This window comes from Python bivittatus, unplaced genomic scaffold (assembly GCF_059951505.1).
Source record: "Python bivittatus isolate LINGU-HERP-01145 unplaced genomic scaffold, Pbiv_v1 ctg000040_np1212, whole genome shotgun sequence".
Taxonomy (NCBI): Eukaryota; Metazoa; Chordata; class Lepidosauria; order Squamata; family Pythonidae; genus Python; species Python bivittatus.
The window spans coordinates 585,387-611,057 of record NW_028277032.1 but is presented as its reverse complement, the minus strand read 5'-3'; the positions used below and the strand labels follow the sequence as shown (position 1 = coordinate 611,057).

The window sequence follows — 25,671 nt, the reverse complement described above, 5'->3', positions numbered from 1 at the left end:
AGCTCACTCCAAGTAAGACATTGTGAAGAAGACTATGGCAGGCTACTGCAAGGGAGCTAAATGGAGTCTTACAACTCACAAAATCCACTATGAAAAAGTGAGGAGGAGTAACAGATACAGGTAGCTTTCATGGATCACCACTAAGAGAGTAAGGTCAGATACTGGTGGTAAGAAGAGGGTGGCAATGGGCTCTGGAATCTAACCCCCCAAGGTCTTGTTCGCAATTTTGTCATCTGCAGCCTTGTGCTGGATTGCAACCCTACAAATCAAAAGCACCGTTTGTATTTGCATGCATGATTTAGAAAGTGCATTACATTATAAAAAACATGTTGGCAAAAACTATGTACACCAGGCAGAATGCAAACAAACATGTACCTCTTTGGAGAAATGTGCAGCAAATTACATACAAATTTTAGTGTGTACTTGGAAAAAAAAAGTCATGTTCAGCAAACCGAACTGTACAGGTTTGCAGAGATACTAAGAATGTACCATTGTGGAGAAGAATCAATTGAATTCATACTCCTTGTGTTTGTAATTGCCCTGTTGAACAACGCCTCTGTCCCTGTGGTGCTAACTCTCCTGTCTCTCTGGACATAACACATTTCTTCTACACCGAATGCTTTCCTAAGGACCTCTGGATTCCTTTTCCAAGGTAATATCCCTGGCTCCTTACAATCAGACTAGCAACCAGCCTATTGGCAAACCAAATCATCTAGGAAGCCTTCAAGCACAGAGATGGCCTCCTAGCTATAGTCTTTCAGAGACAATAAATGCCATAATAGCCCATAGCAGTTTTAGGCTCCAGGAATTTCTCTAATTCCCTTTAAAAAGTTTTTTGTGATGTTTGAACCCAACCGTATGAAGGATTATTTCCATATACTCATCCAGAATCTCAGGATGAGTTGGCGACTTATCTAGAGTTATGTCACGTGACTTCCATACATGGCTCTGGGAAGAGGTATACCATACAAAAAGGGTTTGTCATAGAGTGAACATCATTGTGACCCTAGATAATTTCTTGGAATGGAAATCCCCGTGTGGTGAGCAGCTATGTCACAGTCTAAGCCATGTGGCTTAGATTGTCCAACCTTACAGTCCTGAAGTGGGATGAACATGTAAGAAGCAGTAGCACCCTCTTCCTTTCTATCATGTCAGGGACAGCCTATGAGACTGTGAAGTGCTCTGGAAGGCAGTAAAGCTTGTGACCCTGAGAGATTGCCTGGATGACACTAGGCCATAACCACCACCCTTCCCATATCAACACCTATGAGTCACTGATAAGCCAGAGAAGTAGGGGCAGGAATGATTCTTCTTTCTGTAGTGTTGATTTCTAAAGCTTATTATGAAGACTGCTTTTGCTAAAGAACCCTCTGCCCTGTGACCACTCTACACTTATTCTTGTTATTTTGAAGAACCAAGTTGTCTTTCATCTAAGTAGCAGCTACATCTTTGACTTGACATGATGCCTCCCACCCCGCTGTCAGGCATCTCAGCTGTGCGCTTGATCTCTGGCTTGACACTTGCTTAGAAAGGAATAAAATAACACCCCACATTCCACAACAAAGTACGGAAAGAGAAAGAGGAGGGGCTATCGAACTCCACTGACTTTGGTGTTTTCTTGAGGGTCTTTTCCCACTGTACTTTCTTTCTTCCTACCACAATCTCAAAATGATGCTGGAAATCCTAGTCATCCACTACAGCAGCCTTGGAGCCCTCCAGGCATGTGGGATCTGCTCCTTCCAAACATCCTGGTCAATTGCTGGAGAGAACTACACCAGCACATCTGGAGAACACCAAGAGGATAAACCTTGGATATATGTCCTCTGGCCCATTGCTACTCATAATCTTGGTTTGCACATCACATAAACCATAATTCGATTGATCCCCCATTACAGCTTAGAGCAACCTGGCTCTTGACTTACAGGTATTTGTTCAACATACATTTATTACCTCAAGGGTACCCAAATGGCAGCCTGTTGGTGCCTGCATCCCTTTTTACAGCCCTCAGACAGGGCCCTTTGGGGTTTTCTAAAGCAATCTCAAAGAACACCCTCCTTTACATCTCCCCAAATTCCTCCTCTCCTCAGAGAGGACAGGGCCAACAATTCATTTCTCTTTCTGGGGATGAGCAATAGCTAAGGGGGGAAAAAGTGCATCAATCTTCACAGAATATCCTGAAACTGGGGGAAATCTGTCACTTGTGAGACATTGAGGGTAAAATGGTGTTGTGACTGTGAGTCTTAAGGCATCATTCTAACCTTTAAATCCATACTTCCTTCCCAAAACAAGCTGAACATTTGGACCATGCCTCCGTGGTTCCAACATGCCAAACTTTATTTTTGAAAATAAAAGCAGCACCCTCTGCCCACAAGAAATCACACATCCTGCTTTTCCCTAGGAAACTGCTCCATTTAGAATTATTTCCCAAATGAGGAGCACATTTGAGGGTTCCTTCTCAGGAAAATAAAGGTTTTTGAGAGAAAAGAGTTTTAAGAAGATTGTTAAGATTCCCTTCCCCCAATTATTATCTTCAATTCAATCCAGTTGGCCGTGAAAAATTCACAATTGAAAGATCAAAAATTTTAATTGTTTTATTTAAATTGTGTACGCCACCCAGAGTCACCTATATGAGATGGGTGGCTATATTAATTTGATACATAAATAGATATCATTCCATTACATTCAGTTGGGGAAAATGGCTGGATCTTCATCACCCACCTGAATTGGAGGAGAAGATCTCTCTTTACTTTTATAAGGATCAATAGTATTTTCTTGCATCCAGCTGGGAAAAGATTTGCAGCCTACCCTGCACATATCCACATGACTCCTCTTCCCAGCAAGAATATGAGAGTCAGTAGGACCGAAGGGCATAGACTCCCTCCCTGAGACATGCTATGACCACATCTCCCCTTGGATTTCTGCTCAAGGCAGAACCACCCCATCCCATCTGATGCCAGCGAAAGAGCTGCGTCTGAATCAAAAAGTCCTCTGTCATGAACGTAGGGCTAACTTAGAAATGTTTCTGCTGCAAATAATGTCCCATTTATATCACCTCATATTCACCTCATGCATTTTTCCATGGGTGTTTTATACACATGGATCTCCCCAAAGTATTAGCCTATCACTGCAAAAACTAAGTATCGTAACTTTTGCAACGGCTTTAGTGCAGGTTGGTGCAAATGGAACTGGAGCCGAATAGCTGTACAATGTGCGATGACTATAAAGCATTTACAGTTGCCGGGTGATAGGGCTGGCCCCAGTAAGACCGTACCCAGTGCCTCCCCTCTGAAGAAGATTCTCCCCAAGATCCAGATGGCCCCTGCTCTGCTGTTATTTAGAAGAGCCATGAAGACCTGGCTCTTCACTCAGGCCTTTGGCTAGGGAAAGGGGGACCCCTCACTTCATCACGGATGGCATGGACATCTACTGGAAGGTGTGACATACCTGTGTAATGGATTACAAATCCTGTATTACTGACAGAAGCATCACTGCGGAAGGCCAGGAAGAGGTTGCTGCTGCTGCTTTCAATCCTCTCTGGTACTTGGGTATCATAGAAACTCCCAATCAGGGGACTAAGTGAGTTGGGCCCATCGTAGATGTGCAAGAAATCATATCCTGGTTCCAAATTGAACCTGAGAGGGAAGAGAAAAGAAAACTAAGTGTATCAAGTATCTTACTACTAAGACCAGTGATATAATGGAACTCTCAGAGCCTGGGAATGGACATTTGCAAAACATTGCAGGACAAGAACAGATGGATGTACCATTCATATCTCATCAATGACTTAGCCAGCTCTGTTCTATTGAGAAACATTTAGAAAGAATATCAAAGGCAGCAAAGAAGACCCACCTTAAGGTAGCTGCTGATAAAAGGGGGCTAAAGTACACACGTATCCAGTTTCTAAGATTCTGTAATCTAGCCTCGTTTTCCTTATAATAAATTTGGCTAACATGACTCATGTGAGAATCTAGCTTTCTGTTACTGACGGGAGATTGACAACTGCTCCTGCGGTGGGTTGCAGCAGAGAACAAGGCTATCAGGAAGGAGGGGGTGCATTCCAGAAAGGGAAAGGAGGTAAGAGACAATCCAGTCCTCAAGGGGAGCGTGGGAAGCAAAAGAGGTTCAGGATGGCCACTCCCTAGAATCTCCCAGGGCATATCCACTAGGTTAGAGTAATACAGGTTTAGTCTGGCAAGATTCTGTCTATAAGGTGTAAGCAAATAAAGGAACTGAACTCAACTGGACTTGGGCTGGGCCAGACAGCTTCTTTACTACTTCATTGCCCTTCTATAAAGATTTATACTTGAAGTAATTTTTACAGGAGGTGTAGAGGAGCATGAAGATGGTCATGGAGAAGGTATACAGAGACTGTTAGCAAAATGTGTGCTTAGCCCAGAAGAACAAGACACCATGAGAAATAAATTTATGGCTGTCCCACCCTGACTTTCTTTGGTATAAAAGGGAGGAAAGGGAAAACTCTGTCAAGGGTTTCATGATTTAGTTATTATAGCCCATATCAATAAAATAAAGTTCTAGTATTTCTTGTGGCACCAGTTTTTAGGCCTGGTCTGCCTGGAAGGGCTGATAAGAACTAAATCCAGCAGAAGGATTAAAAAGGGAAAACTTGAAAAAAAGAATGACCATTTTCAGTCTTTAGCTCCTTGTATGGAGGACAAACCTCTATCCACCTCTGTCATTCATAAACCCTGTGACTTTCAAGTGTTTGATCCTCCAGATGTTAGATGGAGGAGATCTCAGGCAGGCCACTGTATTGTGAGAATTAAAGAGACAGGGATGCGTTTGGGAAAAAGGTGCTCAATATTCTAAATGAATATGATTGGGGGGAAAGTTATTCTGCTAAGGGACATAAATGGATGGATGGATGGATGGATGGATGGATGGATGGATGGACATAAGATGTGAATAAAGAGAAACAGTGATTGGTCCCGCATGGAGAACCAAGAGTAGATGTGAATGGCAATTGGTGACTGTTTAGAGACAGGACTGTTGATTTGGGATACCTGGTTTATGCACAAGTCTATTTATTTGTATGCATGGAATGGCAAAGGGATAAATTTACAAGCATGGTTGCCTTGATTGTTTATGATGAAAAATTGAGGGAATCAGTGAAGGACTCAAGGTTAATGAAAAGTTCTATATGTGGGACAGACCCTTAGAAGCGTCAAAAGTAGAAAAAATGGACATAGAAGCAAAGCAAAGCGACGTGACTGCAGGAAGAGAAAGAATGAACCTTGTATGATAAATTATTAAAAGACAGATTACTCTTGAAAAAGAATGAATGGAAACTAGACAGAAGGAAAGAGCCAGTGTGGTGTAGCAATTAAAGGCCCCAGGCTAGAAACCAGGAGACCATGAATTCTTGTCCTGTCTAGGTACAAAGCCAGCGGGGTGGCCTTGGGCTATTCCCTCCCTCTCAGCCCTGGGGAGAAGGTGGCAATGGCAAACCTCTTCCCAAAATCTTGCCAAGAAAACTGCAGGGACTTGTCCAAGCAGTTGCCAGGAGTCAAGAGTGACTTGAAGGCACTTACCCAAAGCGGTAAGGAAAGATTATGTTGAAGGTGGTTGGAACAGAAGGAATTGAATGATGCTACTGAGGGCTACAGAAGTTTATGGAGTATGAAAAATGGCACTTGGTAGACTGATGAAAGTGAAAGAGGTTGTGGATGAGGGGAAAAAGCATATAAGAATGACTGCTGCAAAAAATGATGAGGGAAATATATTGCATAATGTGTACGTAGAGAAAAACACAGTTGCATATATAATTGCAAAGAATGTAATCAAACAGAGCAAGGAAGAGCTAACATAAAAAGAAACCAAGAAAATGGAGAATGATTTTGATGGAAATTAAAAAAAAATGTTTTCAAAGTAGGTGAAGAGGCCAAACAAGGATCTTCCAGAATGAAGGTAAAAAATAAAAGTGATGAAATAATTTGTGCTGAAACCGAAATGAGGAAATGCTGGAAGGTTTATATGTGAGAATGACAGTGATATGTTAAAGAGTAGAATTTAAATTATTGCTATTAATGCTAGTATCCAAGCCTGTGCTGAAGGAAAGGAAGTCATAAATGTTGCAAGGAAGTTGAAAAATAGTAAGGGTGAAGGTATTGACAGGGTAAGTGGAGAAATGTTAAAATATGGATGTGGGTTGCTTGTGGAGTGGTTGTATGTTTTGTTACTACACTTGAACTTAGCCAAAAGGCCGAGAAGTGATGTATGTTTTGTTTAATGTGTGTGTGAAGACTTTATCTGGAATGAGGTTCCCCTGAGATCTGGATAGCAACCACCCTGTTGATGTCTCAAAGGGCCATAAAGACTTGGCTGTTCTCCAAGGCTTTGAATTAGGGTGATTGGTGCCCCTTTGCTGGACGTTAGCTATTGGTGGGGTCTTTTGGGGGTTGCGTGATTCACCATCTTGCTCTTCTTTCTTTTCTTTGTCTGAGTCCAGTGTTGTTGTCTGTTGGCTTTTGTTATATTGTTTTCATATCGTTTGGTGTATTGTAAGCTGCCCAGAGTCATTTGTAGTTGGATGGCATCAAATCAATCAATAAATTAAAAATAAATCTGTGCCTGATGCTTGGAAGAATGCCATTATTCTTCCTGTATCCAAAGGGGAAGGCACAGTAACAAGAATAAATGGAAAATCTACACAGGGACTAGTTTGTTAAGTATGTCTAGGAAGGTACTTGGTCAAATTCTGATTGATTGGGTACAAGAGGTAGAAATGAGCAAAATCTGGGAAGTGGCATAGGCAGAGGGTGTACAGACAGGGTTTCTGCTCTTCAGCAGGGCATTGAGAACTATATGAATATAAGAAAAATATTGCGTGTTTGTTGACGTAGGGAACATTTATGATAAAAGTGAATTGGCTGGAATTATGAGAAAAATTGTATGCTTGCCAAAAGTGGTAGAGCTATAGATTGTAAATGGCTATAAATTGTATGGAAGGATGGTTATATAAATTGAATGGAAGGATGGTTGCTGAAAGTGGTAGAGCTATAGATAATGAAAATAAAGCATGAGTGAGAATAAATGAATGCCTCGCTAACACAGAGCAAGGAGTAATAATGTCCCCTTGGCTGTTCAGTGTGTTGATGGATAAATATATAAGACCAAATTCTTGTGGTGGCAGCAGAAGTGTGTGGGTTGGTGATGTGAATTTATGTATACCATGTTGTAGGCTTACATCCAGAATGATTTGCAGGAAATGTTACATTATGATGCAAGAAGGAGCATCTAAATCAGGTTGCGCTTGACCAGAAAACTGGTTATGCATCTGTGATAAAAATATAGCAAGTAGATGAATTTGTATTGCATACCTTGCTGTTAGGTTGACTGAAGTTGGGAACTTTAAGATGTGGAAATCCTACTAGAAAATGTGATCTGCTGCAAAAAATGAATATTTCGAGAGAAGCCAAAATAGCTTTGTATAAGAATGGGCTTCTGCCCAATTTCTTACATGAAAGTGAGAATTTGCTAGAGAAACCATAGTTTCTTTAGCAAGATTTATTGAGAAGAAAGGGATGAAGTTACAAGAATTCTGGCAGCTGAACTACTCCCCGCCTTTGACCTATAGATCTCCATGCACTTTAGGGCAGAAGCATTTTGATTTTCTTTCTAACGGTCTTCCTATGATCCTGCATCAAGGCAGGTCTTTTCCCGGATAATAGAGAAGGTTTGCAGCTGGCTGTTTACATAATTGTTTCTCGAATCTTTAACAGTCTGGGAATCCATCTCTTTTCTTCCAAGGGCAGAAACCTTCACAGAAATTAACAGAACAGAAAGGTGGTTTCTTCAGACAGAATCAAAAGCTCTCATCTCAGTTTCAGTGAGTTGCATCCATGTCTTGCAACCCAGGGCATCTGAGGCACTTACGTGTGAAACACCAGAGCGATGACATAATCCGGGGAGACAGTCAGCTTCCAATCGCACTCCTTTCCCGGAGGGTACGGCTCTGGGTAATTGGGGGACAAGATAACCCCCGAAGGCCCTGCCAGGATCCCACCACAAGGAGCTAAAGGAGAAGAGGAGAGAGCACAACCACAGCTGGTCTTCGAGGCCCTCTTTTGAGGGACATCTCAAACAATCTATGCATGCATTTAGGACAAATTAAATTAAACATGAGGTAGTCTAAGACCATGTTCCCACTTGTATTGAACCATGGCTTGTGCAGCAAAGTGGGAGCACTTTCAAAGTTTACCCCCCCCCCAAAACCTCCCCTCACTCCTGTTTTGCTTGAGAGAGCCCATGGCTGGCTTGTGTGTGCAAAATTGGGAGCTACACCTGGAGGGAGTTCTGAGAGTTGCTCCTGCATGAGTTACTTAAACTTGACCAATTTCTGCAAAACCTCCCCAACCCCCACTCTCCGGCAACTTGCTCAGAGTTTGAGAACTTTGGACTTAATTAGAGGCTATTTTCCCCTTTTGTAAAGGTGACACTGAATGACCCCTCCTTTTTTTTTTTTTTGCCTATTCTGAAGTTAATTATATTGTGTATTTTACATAATAAATACCCAAGTTTTGAAAGCAGGTATAGGTTCATTCTCTCTCTCTCTCTCTGTTCCTTTGAGTCAGTTTTTGACTCCCGGCAACTGCCTGGACAAGTCCCTACAGTTTTCTTGGCAAGATTTTGGAAGTGGATTGCCATTGCTGTCTTTTTCCCAGGGCTGAGAGAGAGTGACTGGCCCAAGGTCACCCAGCTGGCTTCATGCCTAAGGTGGGACTAGAACTCCTGGTCTCCCGGTCTCTAGTTGGGTGCCTTAACCCCTACACCAAACTGGCTCTCTCTCCCAGTCCTACTCCTTAGCTAATACTTCCTCTATTAGGCTTAAGCCATGTAACTAAGTCCAAACTAACCCTAATGAGGCTTCAAAACTAGAAGTTAGCTCATCTAGAAAAAGAGTATGTATTTCTTGGGAAGTGAAGCTGTTGCTGTTGTTATGTGGGAATTATTCATCAACATTTCCTCATTGTTCCAGCAGCTCCCTACAAGTGAGCCCACATTAGCATGCCCTTGACATTTGCCTGAGGAATGTAAATTTCCATCCTGACGGAACTGCTTGCACCCAATTCCCCTTTTCTGAGTCTGCTGAGGAGGTGTCTTGTTATTAAGTTACTCACTTAAAAATAAAGAAGCCCAAGACTGTCTTCCACTAAAGGGGGGAAAATAGCACTGGTGTGGGAGAGAAAACACACTTTTAAATTAGTTTAAGAAAGGAATACATTTAATTCCAATTTCCTTGATTGGGGCAACCGGAGGGCTATTTTTAATCCCACCCTACAAGTTGCTGAGAGATCTTGCCTTTCACTCTGAAAATACTTCAGCTTAACTCAGGCTCTTAACACGGGAGAGGGGAGAGGAGAAAGTCCCTCAGCTGGGCCTGCAGTGGGGTCAGTGCTCCAGCCCACCTAACTCAACGTCTGAACCCTGAGGATTCCCCTGAACCCCTGAATTAGTCTCATCAGCCCTGATTTGCAACCATGGGCCTCTTCTGTCCCCACATCTGCAATTCCTTGCTGCAGCAGCTGTACCTATGCAGGTGGGTGGATCAGGCTGCCAGAAGAACCTGTTCTCGATCTGCACGCAGCTGATCTTGGCATCCCCTTGCAAGGCGTAACCCGGATCACACTGGAAAATGATGGCATCTCCTGCTTCCTTGCTGTCGCCGCTCCGGCTCCCGTTCTGTGGGACTCCAGGGTCATTGCAAGAGGTAGCAGTAGACACTAAGGACCAAACGTCAGGGGAAGGGAATCAATCAAGGGAATAGAATTATTCAATTAATTTTTCAAGGATTCTGGAGATAAACCCTGAAGCTGTGACATGACATTGGTGTTGAGCACAGTAAGCTTCCTGGAAGTGCTCAGGGTTCAAAGATTGCTTCACCAACCAACTATCATGCATTGGGGCAGGGAAGGCCTCAGAAGGAAGCAATGCAGAAAGCAAAATGTTCCTTGTTGGTAAGCAGAGCAAGGAAGGTGATGTGGAATCCACCAAGCCCATCATTGTCCATCATGGAGGAAGATGCTGATGGTGTTATTGGTGGCATCCCACATGGTGTCATTTTCCTCTCTTCCCCTGCAGCGTTGTGGATGACACCGATAGCCATGGTTGTTCTTCAGGCATCAAGAAGAATATAGAAAAAACATACTGACATTTGTAAGCAATTTCACTTCATTTGAGTGGCCAAATTAGGCCAGGTGTGCCTAACTGCAGATGAACAGAGGAGTAGTATAACATGCACTTTGGAGCATTCATTCATTCATTCATTCATTCATTCATTCATTCATTCATTCATTCATTCATTCATTTGATTTCTATATCTGCCCATCTCAACAAGTAAGGCAACCTTTCCTGGCTTCCTATCTTCCAAGTAAATTCCAAAGGGAAAGACCAAGAGGAACTCTTCCCAGATGTCTTTTCCAGCCGCCATGCTGCTCTTAGACCCTGTGATGGAGTCCTGCCCTTGAGAAAACATTGGGAAATTTCCCTGGAGAAATTCAGTGCAATTGTCCATCCAATCTTTCTGCCCACTCATTTGGTACAGTGCTTCAAAAAGCGATTTGTGTCCACCTGTAATTCAAAGTGGTTTGTGTATATCCCCTTACATTCCCTTTGTGGCTATCCTGTGAGGTCATTCAGAAATTTGTTCCTGGCCAGGCTAAAATTTCTTCTGGCTCTGAAACTCAGTGCTAGTCTTAGCTAATGGTTCCTACCAGCTTTTTTACATCTTTGAACGTCCTGTAGAAGTCTGCTTCTTGCTGACTGTGTCCGCATTTTAGAAATAAATAAAAGGCAATTCTGTTTGCTTCAAATAACAGCCATAGCCACATTCCTCTAGGAAGAGCTATTACCTGGGTAATACCTTAGAATCAATTAAAATGACCAAGCAGAACTCTTTCTTAGGCAAGGCATGAGCCAGGCGCGGGAAGAAATAAGAAATTAGGGCAAAACTAAGACAGATTAGAAACAGTCACTTGAGGAAGTCATCAAATGGAGGTTGTGGACTAAATGCATTAATTACTGGAAGATATTATCCATACCAGGCTATATGCACTATTCAGGGCCCAAGTATTTTCATTCATTCATTCATTTTATATAGTAAATGCTTATTATTCCACTTGAGAAAACATAAAGGGTGTTCATTCCCTATTCTTCTACTATGGTCAAAACTCACAGGCTCCTGGTTTTATGTCATCGTCAGTATATAATTCAGACCACAAAACTGGAAAATAAACAACTGCGCTAAATGTTCTCATAAGTGGGGCGTCAGCATCCAAGAAAACTCCCTCCCCCAGATCACTGATAACTAAGGGCATGCATTCTGCCCATGCTCAGGTTTCCTTGCATTGTAATAGTCAAGAGTTGAAACCTTGGCAAGGAGAATAGACTTTGCACAAACTTTCTTTGAGCTACAGTGAGCGCACATATGGATGAATTGTACCAGGATGCCTGCTTAAACACGCACTACTGATTTCAGACTTTTCTTTCTCCAGCTGGGAAAGACTGTGGGGAATAACAAATCAAGTCTGTTGCACAGAGATCAGATGCATGTATATTTGAGCACACTTTACTTACTACATCTAGCCATCTGCTAATTTTACCTGGCATTCTGCTATAATCCTATGTCAATCTATGCCAGTGTTTCTCAACCTTAGCAACTTTAAGATATGTGGACTTCAACTTCCAGAATTCCCCAGCCAGCCATGGCTGGCTGGGGAATTCTGAAAGTTGAAGTCCACATATCTTAAAGTTGCTAAGGTTGAGAAACACTGGTCTATGCTGTCAAATAAATTATAATGTGCACATTTTCCTCCTGTTGTGACTGAGAGGAATTTAGCAGGAATTGTAGGTTTGATCTTTTTACAGATGTATCAGGGAGTTATGAATGCTGTCTGAAATGAACCCTGATGTTTTTTTCCTTCTTTTTAAAGCTCAGGGGTTTAAAATAATCAGTAGTTTTCAAATAGAGAAGGTTGAGATTTTTTGTTTGTTTGCTTTTTTAGAAAAAGGCAATAAAACTAGAGGGGGTGATGGCTACAACAGCCGTGGAAGCAAAATATAGAGTCAAATTGGACTAGTTCAACTTAAGATAATGATGGTAAGGACAAGAAACTTCCTTCCTGGCAACCAGTGTCTGCACACAAGGCTTTCTAGGACTTGCCAAGCCTTTGCCAAGATGTGGACAGTGAAAGTGGGTCACTCAGAGGCCTGTTCTCAATAATTTTGTTCTTCATTTGCTGGTAAAGGTACTTGGATCTATCTCGATCTGGGCTCGGACACAGATGCAGCTGAGATCAATCAAATCATTCTTGCAGCTTGTTTGCTGGATTTTTCAGCATACACAATTCACAGATGAAGACAAGTTCACCAAAGAAATGAACGTTGGCTTCATGAATGAATAAATCAGCCAAGATGATATTGTCTAGTCCCTGGCAAATGAATCCACATTTCAGGAAGAAATGGAAGGGCAGGTTGAACAGTAGGCGGGTTTGACTCTGGAGGCCTGTACTCCAGCACAAGAGGTAAAGTCAGAACAAATTTCATTGACTTTTCATCTGTAGACTCTGACCCCAGCCCAGAAACTCAGCCTCATTCCTTGCAAATGGTATGGTTTGTTACTATAGTCATTGCTCATATATTTCTTCCATAGTATTGTTATCCATCCATCCATCCATCCATCCATCCATCCATCCATCCAATGACCTCAGTAACCCTCAGCTTTATTGCTATTTCTCATCTAATTTTTAGGAAGAAGCTGATTCGCTTGTATGTTGCCTAAGACAGATAACGGGCAGGAGGAAGGTGAACAGTTTTGAGACAGTTTAAAATCTGATGGTTAGTCAACAACCTGGCCTGAGGCGTGGAATGCAACCTGTCCTGAAAGAGCTTTTGCTCCCACTGAAAAATCAGCTTTGCACTTGAAGTGTATTTCTTGACTCTGTGCTTCCCCAGGATCTTCAGGTAATGACAGTAACAAGTTATGCATTTGCTTAACTCCACTAGTTCTGTGGCTATAAATCTTTCTGGGTCAGTTTGTTCTGGCAATAGTTATCCCTACCTTGGTTAGACTCTGTATAGATTAGTTTAGTTCATTATATGTAGGTCTATCCATGAGGAAGTTTTGAAACCTTCAGTTAGTGTAAATGTGGCAGAGAGGATGCTTGTTTGCTGAGTTCAGCTCAACGTACTGGTCTTAACCTTTAAGGCTTTAAGTGGTGTATCTTATTGGAAACCTGCTGAGTTATTAAAATAGGTAGAAGTGATCCTTTTGAAGACCCCTCTGCTGCAGGTGTTTAGTTCATTGAAAGGAAAGGTTTTGTCTTGGATAACTCAAGGTATGGAATGTCCTGTTCTTACAGCTTAGATTGCTCTCTTAATCTCTTGGTTTAAAAAAAGTGCATAAAGGCTTATCTCTTTGCCCTTTCCAAATGCCAGTTGTTCTTTTAATATTTAACATTAAAATATGTTAGTGTAAGATATTAAATCAAATTAAATATTAATATTATTTAAATACTGCCTTGGTACAAATATTACAACAAGCAGGACATGCATTTGAAGACAGTAACTCCAGCTGTATTCTGTTCCACCATTATGTTGCCATTTTGGATCAAGTACATATAGAAAACAGCTGGTTATCAATGTCCCTTTGCAATCCTCCACTAAATCTTTGGGTGGAGAAATTGGCTGGATGGTTTCTCTGAATTTCTCCAGAAGGAGAAGAAACTCTCCATTGATTTCTCAAGGACTCTACCTTAGGAGTGATCCTAATACTACTCTGAAAAACTCAATTTAAATCTCCTTGAGATGTAAGTGTGGGAAACAGGCAGGCTGAAGACCACTGAAGAGAGGACAGCAGCGTGAAAAACCAAGCCATTCTCACCTACCCCTTTCATCAATAAAAAGTGCAACCATGCTATACTCCATCCAAGAGACTTTCTTTAAAATTCTCTTTTCCTTTTAAATCTCTTCTCGTGCAAATTCTCCTTCATCAAATTGCATGAGAATTGAGAGAAAAATTGCTGGAGAATTGCTATGTTACTGAATGCTGAAATTACTGAATCAGAATAAATTTCCAGGACTATCTCTTATCCAGCTTACCATGCAGGGTTATGGGGAGCTGAAAGCATCTATGACATTGTCATCCTGCTCTAGTTCTTCTCTGGACTCAAAAGACCAGATGACACCTGTGGGACTTACCTGAAAACTGAATGGCAAAACCCTGTTTACTGGTGAAAAAGTCCGTGTTGAACTGAAGGACCACCAAGTTGAAGGTGCTGTGAACATCGCTGGGCAAGACCGAACCACTGACTTCTTTCAGGAGAATGCCCTTCTCCACTGGCCCATCCCAGATTCTCAAAACATCATGGAAGTCCTCTGTGTGGAAAACCATGAAATGGAGCCTGTATTTGGAGGGGGGGGGGGGGACAGGATGGGGAAGAGAGAGAACAGCCACAGATAAGATGAGATCTGCATTTTAGAACTGGGAAAGTTTAGAAAAGAAAGCATTGAAGGAAGATATTGTAACACTCTTCAGGTACCAAACAGGCATCATAGAGAAATGAGAAGAAGTCTGGTAACACCTTTTCAGACTAATCACTTTTATTACGAGACAAACGCTTATGCCTTTTATTAAAATTTATTGGTCTGAAAAGGTGCCACCAGACATCTCCCGATTTTTGGCTACCACAGAATAACACGACTTTCCTACTGCAATCATATAGAAATAGCCTGTTTTCTATCATTGCAGATAGAGAATAATGGATATCCATTATAAAGAGGCAAATTGTGATTGAAGGTTAGGGGAAAAAATCCTAACTGAAAGAGCAGTTTGATAAAGAAAATGATCCCTAAGGAGGTGCTGAAGTCCTTTTTATTGGATTTGTTCAAGGAGAGGCTGGATAGCCAGCTTTTCAGGATGTTTCAATTTAGATTGCTGAACTGAGCAGGAAGTTGACCTCAGCAGCTCCTCCCAACTCTAAGATTTTAAGATTCCTCCCAACATTTTGGGAAGTGTAGTTTAGTGAGAGGGGCTGAGGACTCAGTTACAGATCTAGTTCCTTCTATGACACTATGCAATTTCTTTTCAGCTTCCATGTGGAGAAAAGCTGGTCATTCCATGAGTTTAGATCTGCAGAAAAGATACATAATACACAATTGCTGGGGGGAAATGAAATATGAAAATAGCATCATTTAGAGTTACAGGAAATCAAATGTATAAACTTTTATTGAGATTTGAAACAGAAGAAGTGAAGGAATGCATGATAAAATGGACCAAAATTTTTGGTTATAACATACAAATGGAACAACGGGAGAATATGCGGATGAAAGGACTGAAATTTACATTATGTTATAATCTTAAAGAGAATTTTTATAAAATGATTATCGCTGGAAACATTGTCTAAAATGTATAAAGGTACTTCAAATATATGTTGGAAATGTGAACAACAGGAGAGGACTTTTTATCATGCTTGGTGGACGTGTAAAAACGCTAAAAAATGTTGGATCCAAATACATACTTTCATTCAGAAGATTTTAAACATTAATATACAAATGAAGCTAGAGATGTTTCTTTTGGGACTGATGGAGAAAGAGTTGGAAAAAAATCATGGAACTTTGTTTTTATACATGATAACAGCAGCAAGACTTTTATATGCACAATGGTGGAAGAATTTGACATTACCCACAATGGAAGAGGGGATCGCGAAGATGATGGAGTTTGCTGAGATGGCTAAATTGACAGCTTTGATTAGAGAAAAGACGCTGATTAAGTCCAATGCTGATTGGAAACCCCTTTTGGACTTTTTGCATGAAACAGAAAAAAATGAAATTATGATATATGGGTTTGATGATTATGAAAAAGATGATAGAAAAAATGAAAGTTTTGTTGTAACCCTAGAGTAAGACTTCATTTTAAATTTCTACCTTTAACTGTTGTAACTGAAAATAGAAAGTCATTTCTTCGTATTTCTTTTTTCTTTCTTTTCTATCTGCACTGTTGGCTTTGTTCTCTCTTTATTTTCTTTCTTTTATCTTATATATTAGTTCTCATTAGTTTTTATCTTTCTTGTTTAAACATTTAATAAAGTGATTACCAAAAAAAAAAAAAAGAGTTACAGGAAATCATATACTTGCAATGATGAAGAAGGAAGAACTGAGCTGGTAGAAGCAAATTCATTTGAAATAAATGGTCAGCAAAAAGGTGCTTTTAGACCAAGTGGGGAAGGTAATGATAGAATGAAAAGAAGCAGATATTTTTTAAAGCTTGCCTATACTAGGTGCAGAACTGAACAGCACTTCTGTTTCCTTCTATCATTGGGTTTCTTCCCCCCTTATGGTAGGCAGAGACAGCAGCAGCATGAAGCTTTTAATATTTTAATTCCATCTTCACGAATAATAGGCACAATGGTGATGCATTATAAATGTTGGAGAATTGCATGGTTATTAATTGACTTGAGTTTTAGGGAGAACTGCCCCTGTGGCTTTTTATTTAATATGCCTGTTACATTTATATTAGCATAAACATTTGTACTGGAGAGGCAATAAAAGATTGATAGACTGTAGCAAGATAGGGAATACCAAGTTAAAAGTCCCGAGCTATATGCTTTTTTGAAGTAGGTGCCAAAGCCGCTGGGTGGTTGCTTGGTACTCCTGGAAATTTCATAAAAATATGTTCTGCTGAGGGAACTTGCATATATTATTTGCAGCCCTCCCCAACACAGTGACCCCCAGCTGTGCTGGCTAAGAATGACTGAAGCTGGTCCAGAAAGCAGAAGGCAGAATGATTACATCTATAATAGCAATCAACCATCATTTTCATTCTTCCAACCAACTTTATTTACTACTGACTTGTGAAGCTCAAGCCTTGGTTCTCCTGCTGTAATAAGTCATAAATCAACTTCTGCTTGGAAAAGATGAATATCCAACTGCATTTTCAAAAGCCATTTTGTCTTTGTGGGGTGGGGGTGTAAGGTATGAATGCCAAAAATAGAATCTGGTGCTCCTGTGGAAGACGCTGACCCTAACAAAGGCACGGGAAGTTTGCAAAATCTCTTTCGGAACCATCCTAAAGCAGGAACCAGAGGTCTGTGGCCTTTTTGATGTTGCTGTTATACAAATCCTGATTTCTGGTGAATGCTTATAATAAAATCTTGGGTGCTTGATCTACAGTTCTCAGCATCCCTCATCACTGACCAGGTGTACTGGGGTTCCTAGAGTTACATCGGTAAACCACATTTGAAAGCTCACAGGGTTCTCCATCCCTTCCCTGAAGCTAGGTGGGCAAGAGACTAACAGGGTACTGTCAGGAGTTTAGGAGAAGACGTGTTTCTTCCTATATTTTGTATACAACTTGTATTTTATGAAGTTTTGCATTTTTATCAATAAACAACCAGATAGTATATATTTTCTGGCTGAGTTTCTTTGGAGAACAAGATATGGACATTGCAGTTTGCAAACCTCTCATGCTGATGTGTATTTTTTCCCTGGGCAAAGTTTTTATGGGAGCATTGCTGTACTCTGCACAACAGGTACATGTGGGCAGAAGCACTGAGGGTAATGTGGGGTGGGCTCTACCTGGACACTTTATTTATTTATTTATTTATCAAACTTATCCCCACCCATCTCCCCCCAATGGGGGACTCTGGGCGGCTTACAACAGATTAAAACAATAAACAAATACATAGTTAAAATTTATTAAAAAACACATTTACACAGAAAAGAAGGAAGAGGAAAAATCCAGGAGGCCCATGGAAGCCACACCAGGCCTCTAGGGGGCTAGCCAACCCCACATCTGATGACCTCCCTCCCCACCACAGGCCAGATGGCAGAGCCAGGTCTTCAAGTCCCTCCGAAAGGCCAGGAGTGAGGGGCCCTGTCTCACCTCTGGGGGCAAGATGTTCCAAACTTTGCATGCTGTACGCATGTAGAACTAGAAGCAAAACTGGATAACCAAAGCTGGCAACAGCTATTGACTTGGCTTTCACCCCGTTGATTAAGTTTTTTTCCTAAGTTGCATTCAATAAAGCAGAATTCAATAGAAATCTCACTTTGGGAATATAAATTAAATCATGCTGATTGCTGCTGAAAAGAGATGTCAGGAGGAACATGGACATGAATGAGGATTTTCCTAGTCCTTTACATTCTTGGAAAGAAATCGTATTTATGCTTCGTTGTTTCAACTGGCCTTCCAGCTCCAGAATTCTGAGCTAACCTGAGCAATACTGTGTTTGCAGAATCTAGAAAGCGCCAAGCTGGGAGCAGCTGTCATCAGTCAGCTTTTTAAAAAGCTTTCTTGTTTTAATATGTTGTATTGCTTTAATACTGTTTTAAGATTGGTTTTGCAGTATTCTTTTTTAAAAACTGTATCTCTGTAAGCCGCCCAGGGCCATTAAGAGAATGGGAAGCATAAAAATACCCCAAACCAACGAATAACTGATGGCTACATGAGCACTGAATGGAAGTGGCTCAGAAGTGATGCATGTCTGCAAATGATTGCTCACATACATACAAGCGCAAGGTGAGGGTTCCCAAAGTATTTTGTACAGGTAGTCCTCACTTAATGACCACAATAGGGACTGGAAAAATTTGTTGTTAAGAGGGGAAGTCATTAAACGAGGCATCATGTGACTGCACTCGATTTTACAACATTTTTTGTGTTAAGTGAATCATATGATCATTAAGCAAGTCACGCAGTTCCGCATTGATTTTGCTTGCCAGAAGCTTGCTGGGAAGATTGCAAATGGCAATCATATCACCCTGGGACGCTGTAACCATTGTAAGTGTGAGCTGGTTGCCAAATGCCCAGATTGCGATCATGTGACTACAGAGGCACTGCAACAGTTGTAAGTGTGAAGATCAGTTGTAAGTAGCTTTTTTTAGCACCATTGCAACTTTGAATGGACATTGAATGAATGGTCGTTAAGTGAGGACTACCTGTATAGAGAAATGGGTGAAAAAAGGAACAGTTCCACTTGCTCTGTTAATGGGATGCCCAAATTGTAGAGCATACCAGCAACCCAATCAGATCTGAAAGGTCGTATGTGATTTGAAGTGTGAAAGGGACTTGCTTAAACTCCCAACATGGATGAAGAAAAAGAAGTACGGACAGGAGGAGAGCAAGCCAGATGAAGTCAATAAATGAGTATCTGGGGGGCAGGGCAAATGTTTGTAAAGTTACAGGGTAAATTCCACCCCTTTCGTATGGGCATTGTGAAGTTGCACATATGTATATATATGTAGCCCCCGCCCTTTGGAACATCTTGCCCCCGGAGGTGAGACCGGCCCCCTCACTCCCGGCCTTTTGGAGGGACTTGAAGACCTGGCTCTGCCATCTGGACTGGGGTGGGGAGGGAGGTCATCAGATGTGGGGTTGGCTAGCCCCCTAGAGGCCTGGTGTGGCTTCCATCAGCCTCCTGGATTTTTTTCCTTTTATTTTTGTAAATGTGTCCTGTTATAAATTTTAATTGTATATTTATGTATTGTTTTAATATGTTGTGAGCCGCCCAGAGTCCCCCACTGGGGAGAGATGGGCGGGGATAAGATAGAAATATAGAAATATAGAAATACAGAAATATAGAAAGAGATAGATAGATAGATAGATAGATAGATAGATAGATAGATAGATAGGTATGTATGTATGTATGTATGTATGTATGTATGTATGTATGTATATAAGGGGAGGAACTTGTACCAGAACATCACAATGCACATCTCATCATTCTGACAAAATCTCTGGAGTTGGAGAGGAAAGAGGATATGGCCTTGAGGGGTAGGAGGAAGAGCCGCCACCAAAGCAATAGTCAGATAAGAGGGCCTGAGTCTAGGGCAAGAATGTAACGTGACTAATTGTCTCAGACAAGTTCCTCCCAAGTTCCCACAAAGATAAAGGGAGGGAGGTGGGAAGCCCATTCAGACTTGCAAGATTCTGTTCCTATAGCTTTCTAATAAAAGTAGTATTGACCTACACGGCATTGGTTTCCTAGTCTGATCTACCTTGAAGGGCTGATAGGATTCAGTGGATGCAACTTGCTAAATTTAGCAGGTTTTCAAGAGAGGATCCAGCACTTTTGTTCTATCTAGCAAGATCTTTTTCAAGTCGCACCCTTGACAGCTGTCATGCTGATGTTACACAGTTCAGGCCGGAATTATAATGCTTGTGTTTGGGTGTGCTCCTCTAAGCTCCTCAGGAAGGGCTTTGCATCCCTCTGGCAGCAATCAATATTCTAAGCATATCTGAAGCTGTGCAGGTATGGATGTGATTAGTACCCAAGAGGAGAGCGGGGAAGCCACTGTGAGAGTCTCAGAACTTACAATCGGGTGTCTCTTTCCTGTTTTCCCATTCTCTGTTGCTACAATGCACAAAATCCAGACCGTCTTCAAATATATTATTAAGTTTGACCAATTAAAACTAGCCCATCTACCCTGATTAATCCACAAAATCTTATTTTTAAAGATGTATAGCTGATTAATTTGCTGATTATGAAGCTTGAGCCCTACTTTTTTATCCTCCTCTTATCGATGCCAAATAGTAAACACTGCAAAATGAAGTATGCAAAGCAAGAGAAATCATGCAAATGTGATCAATTTGCATAATTCAAACAGGTTGTAGGACTCAGCTATTCCTGCCAAGAAGTTGGGGTTATTTTGGCACCGGCATTTTCATGCATCTATTTCTTTATTTTTAATTGCAGAGCAGAAGTGGCCCCACATAGAAACACCTGTCCCCTGCTCACAGCACAACGTAATTGATTCAACTTCACAGTGGCAGGAAGTGTGCAGGATGTTGTGAGGTGTTGCTGATCTAATCTTTTCCAGTCTTTGGACTTACCCTATTGTGCAACCAGCCTCTGCTTCAATTGTCCAGACGCAGTTGAGATTGTGATCATACGGCGTGGGATACCCTGGGGACAGGATCCTTCCTGAGGACTCACCTCGAATGCTGCCCCCGCACTCAGCTGAAAGAAGTCACAAAACAATTCAGCAACTGCACTCTAAACATCCTTTGCCTCTCTCTTTGGGGAAGGCTAGTTTTTGCTGCCCTACCACATAAGAAGTTCAAGAGAAAGGAGGTTACAGAAAGTATCCAGCAACTGTTCTCAATCAAGCACCCTCCATACAGGTCGAACTACAGCTCCATAATTTCCTTTGACCAAACTACCTGGGTGTTGTGCTTTCACACACTTGGAAGGTGTCAGGTTGGTGTACACACAGACGTGGCAGGAGGGGAGCCCAGCAAAGTCAGTCCAGAAGCAGATTTGGCTGAATTTGCACAACACTCTTAAATTCAAACTCTACTTCCAAATGTTAAATATTTTGTGACTTAGCATGTTGGACCAACACAGACCATTTGATTACTTATGATTCAGTGTATCGGACAACCCAGAAAAAGAGTGAATTTATCAACCTAGTTTCATGTACTGTGTGAATGCAGCTATTTTCTAGGAATGGAGTCAGGTTTAGGACCATATCACTTCTGTTCATGTTCTTCAGCAGGGTTCCTCAACCTCAGCAACTTTAAGATGGGTGGACTTCAACTCCCAGAACTCCCCAGCCAGCATGGGTCATCTTAAAGTTGCTGAGGTTGAGGAACCCTGTTCTACAGTGACCATATTTTCTTGGAAAAAATAAAGGACAAACCTGAAAAGGGGGCAAATCTGAAAGGATTAAAAAAAAAATTAATTGTTTATAACTTTGTTTGCAAAGGAAAATTCAAGCGCAAAACCAAGAAAAACTTTACAAGAATGCATATTCTAATAAAAATTCGCTTTCTGAAATAAAGGACTGCCTTTTATAATAAAGGATATATAGTCACTTTAACTCTACTTTGTCTGATTTTCCCATTATCCTTTCTTTTTAGAAGATATAGATATAAACCAGTTTTCTTTCCTAATCGCCTTTTCTAAACCCATTTGCTGCACATACACTTTTTACAGGCATTTTTGAACCCAGACCTTGATTTGGGAAGAGAGAAAGCAGCAGATAAGTCATCTGCCTTTTTGGCTCAAAATCAATAACCGGAAAACTAAACAAACATTATCTACATTATTTGTGGGCAAAGGAAATTTCATTAAACTTGTTCAAGAGATTTCCAAAAGTTTCTTGGTTGGGGAGGCCCATTAATAACAATGACAGTAATATACCTTCTTTTTTTTCCCAGCTGCTGCTGCGAAGGGTACAAACAGCAAATGACCTGGCAACCTATCACGTTGCATTTCCCACAATGCTGACGAAAATGTGCTCTTAAGGCGCAGTGCGTGGTAGTCACCGTTTACTCCACACACACCCCACCCACCCCCCAAAAAATGGTGGAGGATCTTTGGAGGAAATTGTCTTTTTTTTTCTTTAGAAGACGACAACCTTGGAAACTTCGGAAAACCCGTTTCTTCAAAATTGTCCCTTCAGCTCTACTCAGTTGGGGTGTGCTGAAAGATCTTGCACCTTCTAAATAGGTATGAAAAGTTCTGCTAACAGTTCTGGCTCAAACCAAACATCACCTATTCAGGAGGTTGAAAATCCTCTCCAGGGCAAAATTCTGAAAGCAAACCTCAGAACTCAAGAAGACATTTCTTGATGCTCAATCATTGCCGAATGGTGGGAACATGATATAGCCACAAAAGGAAGGCTTGATTTGTGCCCTCAATGTGTACTAAAAGAGACAAACAGACTGCATCTCTATTGATCACCTCATTAACCTGAAGGTTATTGGAAAAGCAGTAGTATGAATCCTGAAAAGGAAATAGTAGCAATTAAAGCTATTGTGGGCATTTAAAATTGGACTGGGTAAAAGATTAGTAGGTAAATCTGTAGCAATCCTGGCATTGATCATGACCCATTTTTAAAGGTGGTACTCTGGGCCACTAATTCGTCCAAAGCAGCCTTCAGATTGAGGCTACATTAGAACTGTATTAAATTTAGGCTTGACGAAGGTGTTCTGGCACTTACGAACCGGGGGGGGGGGGGAAGCTGGAAACAGATGTCCCACTTTAGTGACCAAGGAAAGAAATCAGGATCAAATGTCTTGAGATACAGGATATCTCAAGACATTTGATACTATATTAGATATAGTATCTGGAGCGTGGATCCTGCACATTCAGGACACCATATAGCTCAGAAAAAGTTGTGCATCTATTGACCACCTTTGCCTAAACTATGGACTCAGAACTCATTCTTGGAAGATGGCGGTACATTTGACTTTTGACTTGCATGTCAAAAGGGTAGTGGACAGGACCAGAAGGACAGAAGGAAAACTGAATTTTGTTTCTTCTTGTTTACATTGACATTTCTCTCTCTCTCTCTCTCTCTCTCTCTCCCTCCCTCTCTCTCTCTCTCTCTCTCTCATAGTAATATATATAATACAATAACTTCCCAGCTATGCATTTATTTATTTAAGAGTTCTACCCCTTTAAAGTTACAATTTAGTAAGAACTTTTCAATGATTTTCCTGAAGATTGCATGAACTGCAGGTGGCTCTGGGACATAAAATTGCACAACTAAATCAACTGGTCCATCATCCCCTTGGCGGTCATGCCAAGTGTCTGGGGAGTGATCTGGCTATCACACAAGAGGGTGTGTGTTCCTAAAGTCATACCTACGCAGGTGGGGAGAGGCTGGTCCCAGGCTCGGCGCTCTCCAGTCAAGCAAGCAAGCACCCGGCTTCCTCGTAACGTGTAGCCAGGATCACAATTGAAAGAGACAGAGCTTCCTGCAAAGTGTCCCTCATCGTGGACTTTATAGCCAAACTGTGGGATACCAGGGTTCTCACACTTGATCAACTCAAAACCTGAAATCAAGAAAAAAGCAGTTGGTGAGAAAGGAAACCTAGTCATGTCTCAGCTGTTGCTTGAGCAGAACCTGTCCATGGCTGATGAAACTCCTTGTAGAGACATCCAGGATATACTGTGAGGAAGGACATCCAAAACATTCAATTCCCTAGTATGTCTAAAATGCCAGGACTAAGATGAAGCATCTAATGGAACAGACACTGCTTCTATTCCCACAAGGGAAGTGGAGGTATGTAAAAAGCTGGAGAAAAATGCTGCAAAAGAGCAAGGAACAGAATCAAAACAGGTTTGTCATTTGCTGATTCTAAACCTTATGGATCAGCCTGATGGATGGGTTGGAAACAGATTTATTGAAGACTTTTTCTTGTGTAGTCTAATTCATTGGAGGTGGCGATGTGCAATTTTTCAAAAGAGGGCTTAATAAACAGATACGAGTAGAACAACAGAAACAGAAAGATGGGGAAGTATGTGTCTGAAGATCAACACAATAACATTTGCACAGACAACTTGTAATGAAGCAAGAATTTTAAAAATGTGCTCTTATGCAGAGCAGATATAGTTTCCTTTTGAATTTTTAGGTGTAAAAATAAAGTCTCATCAAAAGATCTGGCATTAGCTTGGCCTCCATCTTGGTACCCTTACTTGGCAAACTAATTTTTCCTTGAATGTTCAGTTCCAAATACAGCTTCTCCGCAGGAGCAGTAGGTAAATTCTATCACTGCCCTGACACTTAAGGTGCTACGATTCTCCAGTTGCAGGGTTGGCAGCCTCCACACTTACTAGAAAACTGCAGTTCAAAACCTTGATTCGTGCCATTTCCATCCGTGATGAATTCAAGCCACATGGTGCTGGACGTGCTGTTGACATTAAGACCCAACATCTCCGCGCGGCTGAAGGAGCCCAGCAGACGAGCCGAGTTGTTGTTGCCATCATAAATCTTGGAAAGGAGGAGAAAACAAATATGAAGATGGGCTTCCCTCTCCTTGCCTACCTCCTGACCTTGCACCCCTTGTCTCCAAAAGGTCAATAGTTTTGTTCATTTGGTACACTGGCCATGGGTGGCATATTCCTCATTGTCCCATTTCTCTGGCCTGGGCATTGTGAAATGGGAATACTTTTGGCCTTTCTTTTGAAGAGGGAGGACACATTGGGTTGGTAGCCAGTAGGGAGTGAAAGACATCAGAATGTCTTGAATTCAAAACATCTTTATGCCTGCAATGTTTTAGCACAATATAATTTCTCAAAACATGAAGTTGCTTCTCTTGATCATCCTGAAGGTTCCAACAACTTTGCTTTGAGCTCAAAATTCCACCCACATGTCTTAAGCAGCTCATTTTGCACTTGAAACAGCATTCTTACACTCAACATAAGGAAGTTACTCTTTGATTTAAAATGTTCTGCATACCCACAGTAGCCACCCATTTAGATTTCCCAGAAAAATCTAAATGGTAGGGTTGGCAGTACAAACCTGGCAAATGAATAAATCAATGCAGGTGTTGGAGAAGGTATCACAGTTGCCACCATCTCCTCCCCTCCAAAAATAGTGTCTCAAAAAATAGCAATCCCACCACTCAGTTAACGAAATCAATTAGTCAGATGATTTGAATAAAACAATTACATCCACATTTATTTGTATATTACCCCAATCAACGTTTCTTTACAATCCAAGACCAAACATAATAAAAGGCCAGTATACAATACAATAATTATAAAAGAAAATTTTAAAAATTGCAAGAAAATCCTAATGCCTTTAGCAGCTATCACTCCCGAAACCTTAGTTCAGAATGAAATAATTATATACAGTGTCACCCCAAATGCTATCTTCTACTGCTTTGCATACAAAGAAAAGGTTGAAAGAAGATCACCTCTTTTGAGA

At 41.2% G+C, this 25,671-nt stretch overlaps 1 protein-coding gene across 1 annotated transcript in view; it reads right to left on the bottom strand.

The window, feature by feature from the left end:
- The window catches only part of CSMD2 (CUB and Sushi multiple domains 2), a 611,879-nt gene that overhangs the window by 127,246 nt on the left and 458,962 nt on the right, over positions 1–25,671 (bottom strand). The window contains exons 23-29 of the mRNA XM_088153370.1: positions 24,576–24,732; positions 23,603–23,794; positions 20,843–20,969; positions 14,215–14,417; positions 9,549–9,740; positions 7,894–8,032; positions 3,445–3,632 (exon numbers count right to left, since the gene is read on the bottom strand). Of these exons, the coding sequence (XP_088009496.1) occupies positions 3,445–3,632; positions 7,894–8,032; positions 9,549–9,740; positions 14,215–14,417; positions 20,843–20,969; positions 23,603–23,794; positions 24,576–24,732 (1,198 nt within the window). The remainder of the gene's footprint in view (positions 1–3,444; positions 3,633–7,893; positions 8,033–9,548; positions 9,741–14,214; positions 14,418–20,842; positions 20,970–23,602; positions 23,795–24,575; positions 24,733–25,671) is intronic.